Source organism: Callorhinus ursinus, unplaced genomic scaffold (assembly GCF_003265705.2).
Source record: "Callorhinus ursinus isolate GAN/ISIS: 27379988/994484 unplaced genomic scaffold, GSC_fseal_2.0 scaffold27, whole genome shotgun sequence".
In the NCBI taxonomy this organism is placed as follows: domain Eukaryota; kingdom Metazoa; phylum Chordata; class Mammalia; order Carnivora; family Otariidae; genus Callorhinus; species Callorhinus ursinus.
In genome coordinates this window covers 17,214,879-17,233,150 of record NW_027397089.1, presented here as the reverse complement: position 1 = coordinate 17,233,150, position 18,272 = coordinate 17,214,879, and the positions used below count along the sequence as shown (strand labels likewise).

Sequence of the window (18,272 nt, the reverse complement as noted above, 5' to 3'; positions counted from 1 at the left end):
TTCATTCCCCCCTTAGAGCCTTTGCTTTGCTCTTCTGAAACATTTTTCCCTACTCTTTACCCACCCACACTCGCCATTGATAGTCAACATATTACTGGAAGTCCTAGCCAGAACGGTTAGGCAAGAAGAATAAAAGGTATCCAAACTCATCAAGTTGTGTACATTAAATATGCACAGCTTTTGTAGATCAATCATACCTCAATAGAGTTCTTTTCATTATTTTTTAAAAAGATTTTATTTATTTATTTGCCGGAGAGAGAGAGAGAGGGAGAGTACAAGCAGGGGGAGTGGCCGGCAGAGGGAGAAGCAGGCTCCCTGCTAGGCAAGGAGCCCAATGCAGCATTCAATCCCAGGACCCTGAGAATAGAGTTTTTTTTTTTTTTTTTAAGAGACTTATTTTGGGGGCACCTGGGTGGCTTAGTTGGTTAAGCGACCAACTCTTGATTTCGGCTCAGGTCAAGATCTAAGGGTGGTGGTATTGAACCCCGTGGCGGGCTCCATGCTGTGGGTGGAGCCTGCTTGGGATTCTGTCTCTCCCTCTGCCTCTCCACTCCAACTTGCTTGCATGCAAGCGTGCTCTCTCTCTCTCTCCCAAAAAAATTTTTTTAAAGAGACTTATTTGGATTATTTTAGGAGTTGAATTGTAATCAATAGGAGTTGAAATACAGAGAAAATTGAGAGGAAGTTATATTTAAAAAATAAAAGAAAATTTCTCTGATTGAGAGAACAGTGAGAATACCTGTGAAGAGTGCAATGGTTGAAAAGACATTTACCAGGGCCCAATAAAATGGCACCTTAGAATATCACTGATAGAAAGACTGCTCCAGTTAGGAAAAGAAGTCATACATGGGAAAGAGCATCAGAAAGGCACTGGGCTTATCAACAGTTTTCAAGTCTGTGGATTTTATTTTATTTTATTTAAAGATTTTATTTATTTATTTGACAGAGAGGGACACAGCGAGAGAGGGAACATAAGCGGGGGGAGCGAGAGAGGGAGAAGCAGGCTTCCCACTGAGCAGGGAGCCCGATGCGGGGCTTGATCCCAGGACCCTGGGATCATGACCTGAGCTGAAGGCAGACGCTTAACGACTGAGCCACCCAGCGCCCCAGTCTGTGGATTTTAATCAGAGCAATAGCTTCAAAATTATGAAGAAAAAATATTTTCAACCTAGAATTCTATGTACAATCAAATAATCATGTGTAAGGGTAAAAAGACTTTCAATCATATAAATTCTTGGAAACTTTTACTTCCCATATACCCGTTCTTAGGAAGTCGCTAAAAAATAAATGATAATGAAAGAGGAAGTCAAGAAAGAAGAAGAGGTAATTAGAGATCTAACAAAAAAGAGCACCAGGCAGCCAATCTAGAGGACCATCATGAAGACAGAGAACAAGGGCATAGAAGTCTGCAAGAAAATCTCCAGACGAAGAGGAGCCTCCAAAGCATTATCTTATGTGTTTTAGCATTGGGGCAAAACTAGGGATAGTATGGTGAGACTGGTAGAGCAGTTTGAAACTTAAAAAATAAACAATTTTTTAATTAAATAATTGAGAAAAACCACATACTTTTTAAGTACAGAAAATAAATTTTTATATGAGAAAATTGAATCAAATTCTTTGGTTTTGCCATGAGTGTGTGTGTGTGTGTGTGAAACTGATTGCCAATTTAAATAAAAATATTTCTATAATCATATTATTATTATTTTTTAAAGATTTTATTTATTTATTTGACAGAGAGAGACACAGTGAGAGCGGGAACACAAGCAGGGGGAGTGGGAGAGGGAGAAGCAGGCTTCCTGCTGAGCAGGGAGCCCAATGCGGGGCTGGATCCCAGGACCCTGAGATCATGACCTGAGCCAAAGGCAGACGCTTAACGACTGAGCCACCCAGGTGCCCCTATAATCATATTATTTAATAGTATTAGACAAACAACATCTAAAATATGAAAATGATTTGCCTCTGGGAACTATGACTGGATGGTGGAGAAAGCCAGAGCTGGAGACCATTACTTACTATTGAAAGGCTTTCAGCATTTTTTGTTTGCTAACCTGTTTCCTGAATCTAAGATGAATTCAACTATAAGAAGAAACATGTTTTTATGTATCACCGAGAAAGGAAAAAAGGGCTGCCAATCCATTATAACATGTAACCCCATTTCAGAGATGAATTTCTACATACTTATAGGGTTGCTATGGACTGAGTTATGTTCCTTTAAAATCGTATGTTGAAGTCTTAACTCCCAATGTGACTATTTGAAGACAGGGGTTTTAGAGAGGTAATTAAGGTTAAATGAGGGCATAAGGGTGGGGCCCTAATTCAACTGGACTAGTGTTCTTAGAAGAAGAGGAAAAGACACCATGTCTGTGCATGCACAGAGGAAAAGCCCTGTGAGGATCTAGCAAGAAGATGGTCATCTTCAAGCCAAGAAGAAAAGCCTTAGGGAAAACCTAGTCTTCCTATGCCTTGACCTTGGGCTTATACCATCCAGAACTGTGAGAAAACAATTTCTGTTGTTTAAGTCACCTAGTCTGTGGTATTTTGTTATGGCTGCCTGAGCAGACTGATGCAGGTATGTTCAGGCATTACATAAAAATTAAATTGTACAGGGGCGCCTGGGTGGCTCCGTCGGTTGGGTGTCTGCCTTCGGCTTGGGTCGTGATCCCGGGCTCCTGGGACCGAGCCCTGAGTCAGGCTCCCTGCTCGGTGGGAAGCCTGCTTCTCCCTCTCCCACTCCCCCTGCTTGTGTTCCCTCTCTCGCTGTGTCTCTCTCTGTCAAATAAATAAATCAAATCTTTAAAAATATTAAGTTGTACAAATCGCACAAACTATATTGTCCATGATAATCATATGAACTGTAAAGAAAGTGTTGAGGTAGGTAAGAATAAGTTTTCAAACTTTCTCATTTTAGAATTTGAATTCTATGAGAGTGTTCTAATATGCCCTTCATCCTAACTAATTTAGGGTAATCTAGATAAAAAAATCAAGTCCACTGCCTCACCCCCCTTTTTTTGGTTATCACCTTGTACTATGTAAACAAGGTTATATTTTATTCAGAGAAGTTTATATCATTAGAGGAAGTAGCTTAGACAAGATATCACAATTTCTTTTTCTGTAAAAACCCAATAATAAACATTTTTGATTTTGTGGGACAAAAGGGAAAAATTTTGAAGATACAAAGATAATTCATGCAACAAGAGATAGAATATGTTTTTTATGGATGAAAGTCAAAATAATAATGCTTTTGGGGAGGTGATGGAATTTCACTTAACTGGTGTTTAAAGTTACTCCTTCTTATCATCAGATCAAGAGCAAACGTTCATCTGTGAAAATAATTCTTAGTTTGCCGGCCATGTAAAAACAAATGGTGGGCCAGATTTGGCCCTGGCTTAGCCATCAGCTTTTATTGCATACTCCTGAATTTTAGCTCTGAATGGATGAGAAATAGTGGCAGTTTTTCCTGAGCTCCTGCTACCCATACACAGCATGAAACATGACAGAGCAGTCTCAATGGCCTCTTTCTCTGTCCTTGATACTCAGACGGTAGTCCCTGACCAGCAGCATAGGTATCACCTGGGAGCTTGCTAGCCCTGCAGAATCTCAGGCTCCACCCTAGAAGCCCTGAATCAGATCTGCATTTAAACAAGAAGCATCGGAGATTCCTGTACACATAAAACTTTGAGAAGGACCACTCTGGCATAAAGCACTATGAGACCTAATCTAGCAAAATCCAATGCAAGACGGTTCTCCAGACAAATTCAAGCGAAGCGCAAATATTTAACTCACTTACCCAGATCTTTTAGGGCAAAGCATATTTTTACCTGAAGGATCTAGATAACTACATTTGCTTTTTATTTGCTACTGCACTCTGATGCTAGTGAAAAATGACTTTCTTAAAATTCAAAACAAAGTTTGATTCCAACCTAAATTTAATCCATTCCATTTTTATTCTTAACTTCTATGAGATCATAACTCGTCCAAAGCAGAGCGCAGTTTATCAGAAGGTACACATTTTAAACTTCTAGCAGATTTGTATTTACAAGATAAAGCACATGGTTCCAAAGGAGATATATTCGGATAAATAATGTATGTTTTAATATTGGCTGTGCGGTTGTAGACAAGTCCGTAAGAGTCTTGAAGCTCTTACCATTTATTCTATTACCCTGCTGTGTAATAATTTTCCAAATTAGACCACAATGAAATAAAGGAAAGTCAGAATTTATTCGAACATTGCCATTCCATATTGAAGCAAAATATAATACTAAAAACAGATATGTTAAGATTCTTCAGTTATTGGTTAAATTTACTGACTGAGAAAACTATGTTTTTTTTTTTTTTTTACGGGTAGTCTGATGTATGAGTCTCTGGTATGTAACACAACTGTGAGTATGAAATTCTGTTGAGCCATGATCCATGATTTTGGCCAATTCCCAGAATAGGAAATTTGCTCATGTGAGAACATACGGGTGTCCATAAACCACTTTCACAGAGACAGCTATGATTTTATTGTCATATGTATCTGCTGCCTTTGCAGAAGATATTACTTACCCACTACTAGAATGGCATGTTTTTTTTACTTTTATTGTTCCTATTAGTGGTATGTTCCTATATTTGAACTGAGCTATACATATTCTGTCTTTTGTTTCTCTTTAGACCACTGGAACTCATTTCAGGAGAGTCAACTTCAGTTGGTGTTTTAATTTCTAAATATGGAGCAGGTAACTCATTTACATAGAGATCAGATACACAAGTGTATCTATAAGATATCAATTATTGCTTCAGTTGGTGTACTAGCTGGTCTACTTTACCTCAAATTTAATCCATTGTTGATGTCCACTTTAAAAATAAGAACTTGAGAACACTAATGTGCTTTTATGAAACAAATGAACAATCAAATGAATGAATGGTTCAGGCTAGATATTTACACATTGCTTCTTTAATATTTACAGTTCCTTCGATCAGATATTTTCAATGGGTATGGACTGTGATTTTTTTTGGAAAAAAAATGCGTCAGTTCTAAAACTGTAATGACCAAAGAAGCGGTTTTGTTAAAATAATTCTCTTTTCTTTCTTTTTAAAAATTTTTACTTATTCATTTGACAGAGAGAGAGAGAGAGAGCATGAGCAGGAGGAGGAGCAGAGAGAGAGGGAGAAGTGGACTCCCCACTGAGCAGGGAACCTGATGCGAGACTTGATCCCAGGACCCTGGGATCATGACCTGAACTGAAGGCAGACGCTTAACCAGCTGAGCCACCCAGATGCCCTAAAATAATCCTATTTTCAATGAAGGTGATTGGACCCTTGACTCAATTTTTAATTTATCAAGCACTTTGGCTCCAATCAAAAAAGGAACCTTTTTTTTTAAAGATTTATTTATTTATTCTAGAGAGATAGAGAAAGAGCTTGTGCGAAAGGGGGGGTAGGGGCAGCGGGAGAGAATCTTCAAGCAGACTCTACGGTGAGGGTGGAGCCCCAGGCGGGGCTCATTCTCATGTCCCATGAGATCATGATCTGAGCCAAACCAGGAGTTGGCTGCTTAGCCGTCTGAGCCACCCAGGCGCCCTCAGAAAGGAACCTTTTATCAATGCCAATTATTAGAACAAGTATAGTTACTGGTTACGTAAAAAGTTACCAACACCTTGGTTGTCCCTTTATCATAAAGGACTTGGGGTTACAATTTGAATTTTCAAGTTTTTATTTTAAAGAGGAAGGCTTGGGAGATATTTGAATATACTTCATCCACATTTCAATTTAAATGTTATTTAAAAACCAAGATAATTGCTACCTACTGTGATATACACTTCTGCTTTATGCAAGACTTAATAACAATCTTAATTAGGCTAATTTTAGTCAGATTAATACTTGTGTATGTCAGCAGTAACTACTAAATACCACATACTGCAGGATTTTAATTAACATTAAGGAAAGGCAATACTCCTAGTATAAACATTTTTGAACTGAAAAAGGCTAAAATGAAGTATGTCCAATTATGACAGGATAAATCGCAGTATCACTGATTTTACATTTTAGGTGAATTAAGGTTGACTTTTAAACAGATAAATCTGCTCACATGTAATGTTAGGAAAATACAGTCTTGATACAACTCTGAGCATAGCAAGCCTTTGCCTTTCACAGTTCTGGAAGGTTTGGAGATTCTTTATAGTTGGTACTGTGTTATACTCTTTGATTTCTTTAGGCGATAAAGTCAAGACTGTCCTATCTTGAATCAGAAACCCTTCTCTCGTTGCATTGTTTATGAGCTAGACAGAAAAAGTAAGTTTATTTTTTCCTTTATTAAATTTCTAGTTTGACCAACTGAGTGAGATTTCCCCATCCCTCACTCTTGGCCTGGGCTGTGATTATCCATGTCAAACACTAGGCATTGGCACTGTCTGCACCATCTGCCTCCTGAAACATGACAGTCCCTGGAAGGGGGATGATGAATGTGGAAGAAAGTGGGGGGTCTAAGCAGTAACTGCCTGTTGTAGCAACGAAAGGATTTTTTTTTTTTATTCATTGCAGAGCCTTAATTAGAAATAGTAGTAAGGGGGCATCTGGGTGGCTTGGTCAGTTAAGCATCTGCCTTTGGCTCAGGTCATGATTCCCAGGGTCCTGAGATCCAGCCCCACATTGAGCCCCAAATTGGGCTCTCTGCTCAGGGGGGAGTCCGCTTCTCCCTCTCCCTCTGTGCTCTTTCTCACTGTCTCTCAAGTAAATAAATACAATCTTAACAAAAAAATAAAAGAAATAGCAGTAAGGATTCCAAATTATAATGATAATTTATTTACCTACTATCATCTAACAATTACTTTTCGCTGGTAAGTGGAATAATAATAATAATAATAATAATAATAATAATAATGCAATGGCCTTAGAATGAGAAGACCTGAATTCAAATGGCATTTATTCTCTTTTAGACCCTTGACCTATTAAATGACAGTTTATTATGATGCTAAATGGGATCTGTATAAGAAGGCGCCTAGGTTCAAGTTCGGAACTCATAAATATTTGTTCACAATTTATGTACTTATATACGCCACTCACATTTTCAAGGCACTTGGGTTCAAAGTGAAAGGAGATTTTAATATTGGACTAATTCAGTTATGTAAATTACTACCAAAAATTACCCTAAGTCTGTGCTTGTATGTCCTGATGAAACTTGTTAATCTTCCATAATCATAAACGGAATATGAAGAACTGAAGCAAACATCTAGTTTTAAAAGATGCATATCATCACACTTTTTTTATATTCCCATAGCAAAATATTATGCAAATAAATGAACAAGTATGTAAATGAACAAATGAATGGAGTCTGGCTTAGAAACAACTGAATTCAGTATTCTGTACTCAGAGGAACATAGCTCAGTTTTTTTTTTTTAATGAGTCTAGATTTTTCTTTTTCCTGTCCAACAAGTCTGTTACCATTCTTGAAGGGGAATATTTAGTTCATATATATGAGATATGTTAGGTAACTCTGCCTAACTTTCTTCCATCCATAAAAAACATACCCCTTTTAAAGAATAGAAAGGATTTTAAATATGTAAGAGTGGAGAATTGTCCAAGAAAAAGTTGCCCATATTTAAAATGAATTTCAGATATCTTATTCTCAGGGAAGACTTCTAATGGAGTTCTTTCAGCAATGCTGTAGAGCATATTTTCCTAAAATGGCCCAATTTAAAAAAAATAGTAATTAAGCATAATTTGGGAGCCCAGACTGGATTTCCATTATACTGTACAAGACTGCTGAAGTTTTTGGCATTTTGCAATATAAATTACCCCCATTTTGTCCTGCATTCATTCTGTTTTAATAGTGTACTTGCTGGGGGTGCCTGGGTGGCTCAATTGGTTAAGCCTCGACTCTTGGTTTCAGCTCAGGTCATAGTTTCAGGGTTGTGAGACTGAGCCCTGCATCAGGCTCCACACTCAGCACAGAGCCTGCATGAGATTCTCTCCCTCTCCCTCTGCCCCTCCCCATGTGGACACTCTCTCTTTTTCAAATAAATAAATAAATAAAATCTTTAAAAATATAGTGTGCTTGCTGAGGGCATGTATGATGTCTTGCTTTTTGTCTATATCTTGAAATAGTGTTGGGCATTCACTAAATATTGGTTTTAGAATTTTTACACTGGCAGACCAAAAAGCACTTTTTAAGACTTAAGGATTGTCAAAACCTAGTAAGATTTATAGTTTGCCTAAACCAATTACGATAAATAATGTTGGGGTCAGAGGCTTAAGAACTCAATCAAAAAAGGTTATTTGCTAAAGACCTCTGTAATTGGAGATAACAACATACACTGAGGTAAGTTTAGTCACTTTGAGTTCTTTCCAAAAACAAATCTACCCTGTGATGTGATCTGAGGTGATCTGGTTGATGGCTTTGGTAACAAGAAGCATGCTCCCTAAAAATAACTTCTACAGAGAAACAGCCCCAAAAATGTAATAATGGGTTACTAAAAGGCCGTATGGTCTCCACTGATCTCTAAAAGAGAGGAATTAAGAATAAGAACAGGTTAAATAAGAGAAGAGAATCTTCTAGATGTCTGACCCTATTTCAACAGAGTTATTTCTCAAGAAGACCATAAGACATTAGGTTATCATAATATGATATTTCTAAAGTGTTTCAAATTCCCTTTGCTTTCTGTTTATGTCCACCAATTAGACCTGTTCCCTACACATGATGGCTCAATACTAGTTAACATTTATTAGAGCTTTCACTATGTGTCTGGATTATGCTCCAGTCACGGATGTCATCCGGAGTGATTTTGAAAGTCTTCCAGAACAGCGGGACCCCAAAGTGATCGAGGGTATGCCCCTAGTGAACAAAATAAGTGAATTAGAAGACGAGGAAGGTTAGGCTGCTTTTCAGGGTCATGCAGCAGGAGCTCAGCAACAGAGCAGAGGCTGAGGCCCAGATCTCTGACTCAAGTTGAGCGTGGTTTGGCTGTACCAGCACTTGTCCCCTGGTCCATGGTGGTGCCTGAGGGACCTCGTCCAGGCAGAGGCAGAGTGTGAGCAGAATGGACTTCAGCTCCTTCTCTCCCATTGCAATTGGAGAAATTTTATTTTATGGTCTATTGCTTGTGTTCTGAGTACGATGACCTAATTTCTTTCCCTTTCAAAAATGAGAGTAGAGCTTTAGTGGTCCCACCATAATAAGAAAGCAGCAATTATGTGAGGTAGAGGATGTGTTGACTAATCTTATTGTGGTAAACACTTTGCAATGTATACTTGTATCAAATCATCACACCATACACCTCAGATTTCCACAATGTTAGATGTTAATTAAGCTGGAAAAGCAATAAAGCTGGGAAAAAATGCTTTAAATTATTGCTATATACCTTACTTTATGAATAAGTATTATATAGAAACTCTGAATCACAGTACTAATTTTTAGTAAATTTGCTACTGGTTCAGAAGTTAATCCCTCCCAAGCATTATTTTCTGGGTTCATTAACCTGTGTTAATTCTTTTTAAAGATTTTATTTATTTATTTCAGACAGAGAGAGAGAGAGAGAGAGAGAGAGAGAGAGAGAGCACGAGCACAAGTGGTGGGGGAGGGACAGAGGGAGAGGCAGACTCCCGGCTGAGCAGGGAGTCTGACACGGGGCTCGATCCCAGGGCCCTGGGATCATGACCTGAGCCAAAGGCAGCCGCTTAACCGACTGAGCCACCCAGGCACCCCAACCTCTGTTAATTTTTAAGAACACACTCAGCATTGTCTTAGGAGTAAGGGAAGATAGGCTGCTTGGTAGTACCAGAAATTTCACCGGGTCTTTACATCAGCTGTGTCCTCTGAGGAAGCATAAAAGGATGGGAAGAAAATGGGCTGCTGATACCTGCGTAGAGACTTGAGGAACTGGATGTTATTCTGCTCAAATTCATTTTCTTCCCAATTTGTCAAAATGGGTCTCTACTCCAGAACATACAGCTAGCTTAGATCTTAGCAGACTTTTTTTTTTTATTTTAAAATGTTGCAAACAATTCACTTGAGATGCTAAGTTGTACTTACTAATGCATGCCAACAGAAATGATCCATCTCTCTTCGAGGGAAAGAGGCAAGTGCTGAAATACTCTATACAAGGCGCCAGAATTAATAGTGGTAGGGTGCTGACGACATTCATTACTGCAACTGGCAGAAGAAATCCATCCAAATTCCGGTTGGAATTCATGGTCTGCACATAATATCCTGAAGGAATCTGTATTTGAGGGGGAAAGCAGCCAGGCATTAAGAGAGTGGCTTAACTCTGGAGAAAGAGTTGTAGCAGACGCTTCGCCCCGTGCAAGTACTCTGTGACAGATGATCAGAATGCTCCCCAGATCTTCAACATCCCAATTATGAGCTGACAAAGGGCAGTATGAGCTCTGTTCAGTCTATCGACAATACTGCTGATTCTTTATGGAGGAATCTTTTGTCATCCCGTCTAACTTCTTAATTTTCCTATGGAAAGTAAAGGTGACCCTAATTTTGTGCTTAGGATGACACATAAGAAATCAAATAACTGACTAAAAAAGTACAACTTTGTATCTAAGCAAACAGACTTTTCCCTGAAACAATAAGTTGAAAACCAGTAGAAAGTATTAAGGATGTTTGTTTTTACCCTGATGAAAATCATTGGGGGCTAGAAAAAATCCTTTGTATAGCATCTAGTTTGGTGGCAAAACAGGTAGGAATGATTTTTACTAAGAAGAGGGGCCCAATGTAGATACATAGTACTTGTCATAGGTTGTCTTTGTTGGCTCCTTGGATAGGCTTCACTTCTAAAATGAGACAACACGAAAGAAGAGAAACAAAATATACTTGTGTTTACACTCTTGTTTTAAACTAAGTGTGTGACACTAGTGGACCATCAAGGAAACTGTGTGAAAAACGTTTGCATAATAAACTAACAGATAAGAAATGAAAACCTAACAAACAAAATTCCCCCAAAGCCAAAACAAAGAAAACCGCTATCCCATCCCAAACCCTCAGTGTAGTGTCAGAATTTCTTCATTTTTTAAAATAACCCTAATCCTAACTAAAAGTGTAACCTGAACTTGAGCCTCTTCAAGTATGCCAAACCTCTTGTTAAAAAGCACAGTGTCACAGGAACGAGGGCATCTCTTTGCTTTTCTAATTTGTGAACTTGGTTGCAATCACTCATCATTATCACTCACAGTGCGTAGTATTTCTTTAATTTCCAGTGGAGCACAAAACTGCTAAGTCACTTGGAAAGGAAGTCAACCTGAGTCTTGTCCTTAAGGAATGGATTCTCCAAACCATTTTTTCTTGCCGTGCGTGCACTATGTTTGGATTTCTGCCTTATCGCCATATTGGGAGAGCAGCCCTGCTCAAATATCCAGATGATAACTTCCTGTTTGAGACTTTTCACCAACTCCTCTGTTATCAGTTGTACAATTTGAGAGGGTATAAGAAGAGTCAGAGTCGTAAGTATAGTTGTCAACGAGCCCACCACTTGTAAAATGAGCCCCTTGCTGTGTTAACTACCTAAACCCAGGAATGGACTATATCTTCACATTCTATCTATATAAAATTTGTCCTGGTGTTAATTCATCTTCCAATCTTTAATGTGACCTTTAGGATTATAAACAAGGATTGCCTTGGTTGGGTGCAGATGGCAAGACTGAAGGGAACATTAGCTAGTTCTGCCCTACTTCTATAAAATTATTAAGCATGTATCCTCCAATCAGAGGAAAATGAATGATGTTTTTTTTAAAAAAAAGTGCTGGCAGCAGATCCACTCAAAGACTAAAAGGCTCGCAGCATAACTTGGAAGTTTCTGTTACTGATTTCAAATGAGAATTATTGTTAATAGGAATAAAGTTATTATCGGCATGAATCACAGACACAGAAACCTGTTAACTTAATAATGTGGCAAATGTACTATTAATCTTTAGTGAAGCAATATTAATATATTGCCTAATCTAAGAAAAGGCTCCAGTGTCTTGAAAGCTTGAAATCATTTCTGCTTCTGCCTCAAGTTCTGAAATCATCCCCTTTTAAAATTTTAAATACTTTTATTTCATACAAGCCTCTGAGTATTCAGAAATAATTGCTGTCAATAGAGATTCATTTTCACCTTTGAGTGGCCAGTAATGTCAAATGGCAACATCATCCACCTTAATATCAACATATTTTAAATGTATGTCTTGGAACTGAAGGTCAGTAATGGCTACTAAATTTAAAATATGGAATTCAAGGATGTTTTATTCTTGGTACTTTGATCGCCTTTATGCTGGTGATTATTTCATCTGAAGGTAAAAATCTAATTTCAGCCTTATCCCATTGGAAGTTTCTTCTGCCTCCCTTGAGAAGTACATTCTAAATTTTTTCTTTTTTTGGAATTTTCTGGCATTACATTACTGTGTATAATTTTGGAACCTATATGTCTGTATCAGGGATTTTTAACCCAGCTGCAAGAGAGGCATTGTGGGTAATAACAAACTGTGGGTGTTGATAACAGCCATATATTAGCGGGGTGACTGCAAGCAAGTTACAGTTTACTTCATGTCTCTGAGCCACAGATTTAGGATCATAATAACAGCCATGGTAAGTGTGCTATGGGGATTAAGTTAGATACTGTGAAGTCATCTTTTAGGAGTTATGACCCATATAGGTGATCAAGGATTAGTAGCTTTTGTTCTTTGCAATACCTGGGCATCTAGATTTGGTGAGATAGTTAAAATTCAGTTTATTGAAATTTATGGTAATTTATGTCAAATTAAAAAATTTATGACAGTTTGCAGAAAAGACTCAAATTTAGTCAAAAGAAATAGCAAGTGTCACTGCATTACGAAGATAGAGAATCAGTAATTTGTGCTATTTGCACAGAAGGTTCAAGGCTAGCTACGGACTACTTAGTAATTTTGTCCTTATTATTAATTTTGCCCTTTTAAGATGTTCTTTATGACTTTAAATATTATATATGGGTAATATTTTTGTGTTTTTGTGCCGGCTCCTACTGTGGAGTCAGGAGAGATGTTGAATCTGCTAAATTAACCTAGCTTTCATGCAGTGTTTACAGCAAGGGTTCTTGGCAAACTTTTTTGCAAAGGGCCAGATAGAAAATATTTCCACATACTGATTTTATTGCAACCACTCAACTCTGCTGTTTTCATGCATCAAGGAGACATAGTATGAGAAATAAACAAGAATGGCTGTGTTCCAATAATACTTTATAAAATATTTTTCTTTTGATTTTTTTCAAGCGTATAAAAATTTAAAAACTTTTTATCTTGCAGGACATGCAAAAAAAAAAAAAAAAAAAAGCAGCAGCAAGCTGGATTTGGCCGGAAGGCAGTAATTTGCTGACCTCTGGTCAGTTAGAGCAAGCATTGTCCTAAGAGTCAGCAGGTAGATTTGTTTTTCCTCTCACTATTATTAACTGTGTGACTTAGCTATCCCTTCCAGAATCACTTAATTTTTCTGAGCCTCAGTTTCCTCTTCAACAAATAAAGTAGTTGAGTAAGTTAATCTCTAAGTTTCTTTTTAGCTCTATTGCTCTGAGGTTTACGAATGTAACTCACTCATTAGCCATCTAAATTCCAAGTTAGCAGCAAATATAGTCCTGAATTTCTTCAAAGACTTTATAGTCACTTATATTTCTTCGTAAGTTTGTCTTTGACCATTATCATAGTAAAATTGTTTTTTGATCACATATATTTATAAAAGGTACTTTGGACTTGCTGTTTTACCTCTAATTTCTCCACAGCATAGGGACTGATTCACCAAGAAACTAAGGGTGGGTGGGGAAATAATCACTTGTTCATTAGAACATATACTTGAGTACAGGGGGTGGTACCTAAATCAGTCAAGTTAGCTACATGTTAGTACTAGATTTTAAAGGTTTAATGAAGGAGGAAGGCAAACCTTTGGCTGAAAAAAAGGTTGGATAATTGCTCACAGATCTCATATTTTTGTGCATTGCTCTTATACCTTGTGACTATGCACTCTGAAATATCGTCCGCATCTTCTGAAAGACATTTCCAGTTTTACAGGAGAAACAACACACTGGGTTCTCCTCAGGTATGTTTTGCCTGACCCCACTTGTCTCTTGAAATTAGAGCCTGTAATGATGAGAAACATTTATAGGATAACTGCCTGACAAAGTGTACGAGAAGAGTTTGATGGGGTGAAAATAAATATTTATTTGTAATGTTCACATAAAATCATTTTATTATTATTGGGGCAGTACTCATTACCCTTCCTTACCTGCATAATGCATATTCTGTAGAGGAGCTGAAAAATGAAGAGAGGGAGAAGGGTGAAGAAAAATTTTGTATCTTCTACGTGGAGCTCACTATAGCAACCGCCATTTTTTTTCTTGGCATGGTCTAACCAGCTTGTCACATCTCCAGCAAGACGGCAATAGCGCAGACAGCATATTTTCAGTGCATTAATAAACACACCAAAGGTTGTCAGGAGGGAGCAACCTGCAAATAATTCGAGATATTATGTATTAGTAAAGGAATTGTTCTTCAATTTTCCGAGATGTCCATCAGAAAGATGACAATTGCAAGGATGAAGGACAGTAAAGTGACTGAAAAGGTTTTAGTACCCAAGAGGCTGAATTCAAAGGAACATGCTTCTGACAAGGGTTCTGGCATCCTGGTGACCAGCCCAAGGTAGTGCCTGACAGCTAATGTAAAAAATGAAAAAGGTAAGATCAATGGGAACATATTAAAAAGGAAAGAAAGGTGACAAAATAAAACACCAAAGTAAGAAATTCCACAATCTCTTAGAAGTCTAACTCATTAGTGAATAAGACAAACAGAACTTTATTTTACAGTCTTAACACAAAGGACTGGTACTATTTCTTAATATAAACGGTTAAATAAATAATCCTCACTTGTCAGGTAGAGGGTGGTTTCTTATTTTGACATGGAGATGAAGCGTGATATATTCTCTGCTTTGACGTTATCCTTGAATTTCAGACGTAAAGTTAAACTTCGAACTCTTCAAATGACTTTATATGTGTTGATAGTGTCACTAAAAGTTGAGATTGGATTAGCTGGCTTTTGACTTTTCCAGTAGATTCCTCTGGGTTTATATGGCTATCACTTAAGCATCCGAAGCATTTTATTGCTTCAGATGTTAGCAGTCACTTACTGCTTGTGATTTGCAACCTCACTATTGCTTCTTGTGTGATTTTTCAGATTCCACCTTTTCTTTGACTCCATTAGGACTTCCTGATACAATGACAGATAAGGGACCCCCCCCACCACTTTGAGTTAGCAGTTCAGCTGTGCCACCATAATTGTTACAATTTTTCATAGTATCCCTTGACCAAATAAATCCTTCCACAAATTACATAGACACCAAACCATGGTTGTAGGATAAATGGTATAATAAATGTAAAAATGTTTGAGTTTCTCCAAGGAAGACCACTGTAGAAATTCAAAGTATAGTCTGATGGTCATTTTGTTTATGTTCAAATTTCCCATAATAAAATTCTCCATGAAATATATTCTAACCAAATTCATATAAATGTGATCAAGTATTGGTTTTTATATTTAAATAAAGAATATTTATTAATATTTCTTTTTATGGTTATAGAGTGACTATATTGATTTGATCTCTTTTAAGAGTTGTAATAGACCTATTATGTCAGCCTTTGATTAATTGAAGAAGCTGGGGGCCTGGTAATTGAATATGGAACCTTTCACCTCTAAGTCACTGAATCAAATCCAACCCAAATTGGTAGTGACCAAGAGTGATTATAGCAGTGGCTCTTTGGTGGCCTCTGTGAAGTGTGTTGAGGTCAAGTGGAAGTATGTCAGAATAATTGCATCTCCTATGGGTTCATACCTGTGGTCACTATTGCCTCTCCTTAGTCACTATTGCCAGAAAAGCTCAGGGACTGAGAATGCCAAGGGAACAGAAGCCCGTGTGAGTGGTTGTGTCTCTTAGGAGAGAGGAGGGACATCTTTCTATTATTGCGGGAAGAACTGCCCTATTATGAGACTTTCCTAGCTATTTCAATTAGTTTACTTAAGACTTTAGTAAAATGAGAACTGAGAATGCCCTGATGAACAGTCTGGAGACTGAATTTGAACAGGTCTGGGCTAGGAGGCTTAACTTCCTGACATTTCCTTATGATCTTGTCTCTGTTGCTCATCAGTCTGTTCTCTGCTCAACTTTTGCAAAACAGTGCTGTGTAGATGGGAGGGTTATTACTGGCATTAATCCAACTTACTCTATGCTTTCGAATAGGCTTTATGATGAGGTGATCACTATTCATAGGATGAAGGACTATTTCCAAAGGTATTCTCCCCAATTTCCCCTCTCCTTTTTTTTTAAATTCAGGTGCTTATAACGAATACGTGTTTTGAACCCATCAGTCTGTTTTTGTTTAAGCGAATCACTATTTGTTGCAAGATGAATTATTATCTACTCTTAATGCATGGTAAACTGATACCTGCAATCTTATTAAATAGTTAAATATCTTTATCATATTATTTCTAAAGAGAAATAGTTTAGATTATTGCTTCTTAAACTAGCTGTGTTGAAAAAAACTTTTTTTAAAACGTCTCACAATAAAAAATTTTTAAAAAGTCTCAACCATTATGGCCAATACATTTTTAAAATAACCATAAAATGTAATACCTAAAGAATAAAACAAAGACATATAAAATATAAGTCCTAATATTTTTATTATTAGATTCAACAGACATAGAATCTAACTTTCTGTAAATGTTTCTACATGTTTTCTCTCAGTGTCTGTATTTATTTTGTTGCATATCAGTAACAAACAGTTCATTGATCAGCACTGCTCCATGGATCAGGCTTTGAGTAGCATTGGCTTCAACTGAATACACACTTTGAAAAATGAATTTTATTTAAACAAGTAAAGTTATATCTGATAGGGTGATATGAAACAACAAAAACAAAATGGTTAAGATCAAGAAATGATTGAGCATGAATGAGGTCTAAAATTTTAGCTAGGACAGGGAGGGCACATAATTGATTCCAAACAAATGTGAATAAACAATCATTCATTCATTCAACACACTAAGTACCTACTATGTGCCAAAGGCTTTTAGGGCCCTGAGAATATAATAGTGAACAAGACCCACCAATCCCTGAGTTTTCTTTCTGGTGGGGGAGACACTAAACAAGCAGAAAAATATTAGGCAAGTTCAATGATGAAAGCCAAATGGACTGGTAAGACAGATACTCATTATGGGATATAGAGTATAGAGGGAGCAGAAAGAGCCGAAATTTGAGCTGCGGATTGAATGACTGCAAGTAGGCTAAAGACATGGAGGAAGCATATGCCAGGCATGTCAATAGGGTAGAAATAAGCTGAGGGGCGCCTGGGTGGCTCAGTCGGTTAAGCATCAGACTTCAGCTCAGGTCATGATTTCAGGGTCTTGGGATCAAGCCCCTGGTCAGGCTCCCCATTCAGTGGGGAATCTGCTTGTCTCTCTCCCTCTGCCCCTTCCCCTGCTTATACTCCCTATCTTTGCCTCTGTCTCTCTCTCAAATAAACTAAAATAAAAATCTTAAAAAAAGAAGAAGCTGAGAGGGGTTCAGGATCCTTAAAGGCCAATGAGGCAGTACCTCAGTTAGTAAGAAGATTGGAAGGAGGTGAGGTCCAAAAGTTGGTCAAGGATCACACTTCACAGGCTGAAGTAAGGAGCTTGGAGTTTGCCTTCAGTGTGTTATGGGAAAGCATTAAGAAATTTTATGCAGAGGGGAGATATTGTAGAATGTATACATTTAAAAAGCTACTCTTGAAGTCTGGTAGTGGTGTGGATAAAAGGTTTTGGAAAACAAGAGGGGAAGCTGAGAGAGGGCAAGCGATAGTGATGACTTGGAATAGTGATAGCAGTGAAGAGAAGTGGACAGAATGGCATGTGTGTTTGAACAACCAGTGGAATTTTATGATGGCGGTGGGGGGTGGAGTTTAAGAAATGAGAAAATTTGAGGATGACTACTTATTTTTCCCTTAAAAATACTGGGTGTTGGTGATATACACTGAGGTGGAAAAGACAAGAAAGGGGCTGGGTTGCAGCTGGGTGAATCAGGAGTTGGGTTTTGGTCAGGTTAAGTTTGAGAGGACCATTAAATAACCAAGTTAAAATGTCGATGCCTGTCTTCAAGAAATGTATGAAAAGTTCTTGTCTTCTAGTGGCATGTTTTCTGTTCTTTTCATTTTTGAGAGCTTATACTTTTTTGTCCTTGTATTTTTATTTTAATGAGGTTTTGAAAGGTAGCATTAAACATGTGTGGTCAATCCAGGATTTGAAGTCTTATTCCTAAATTTATATATGTA

General features: G+C 37.6%; 1 protein-coding gene across 1 annotated transcript in view; it reads right to left on the bottom strand.

Moving 5' to 3' along the window:
• Nucleotides 1-18,272, bottom strand: part of SLC15A5 (solute carrier family 15 member 5) — a 97,494-nt gene that overhangs the window by 56,995 nt on the left and 22,227 nt on the right. The window contains exons 4-5 of the mRNA XM_025879965.2: nt 14,207-14,427; nt 10,007-10,193 (exon numbers count right to left, since the gene is read on the bottom strand). Of these exons, the coding sequence (XP_025735750.2) occupies nt 10,007-10,193; nt 14,207-14,427 (408 nt within the window). The remainder of the gene's footprint in view (nt 1-10,006; nt 10,194-14,206; nt 14,428-18,272) is intronic.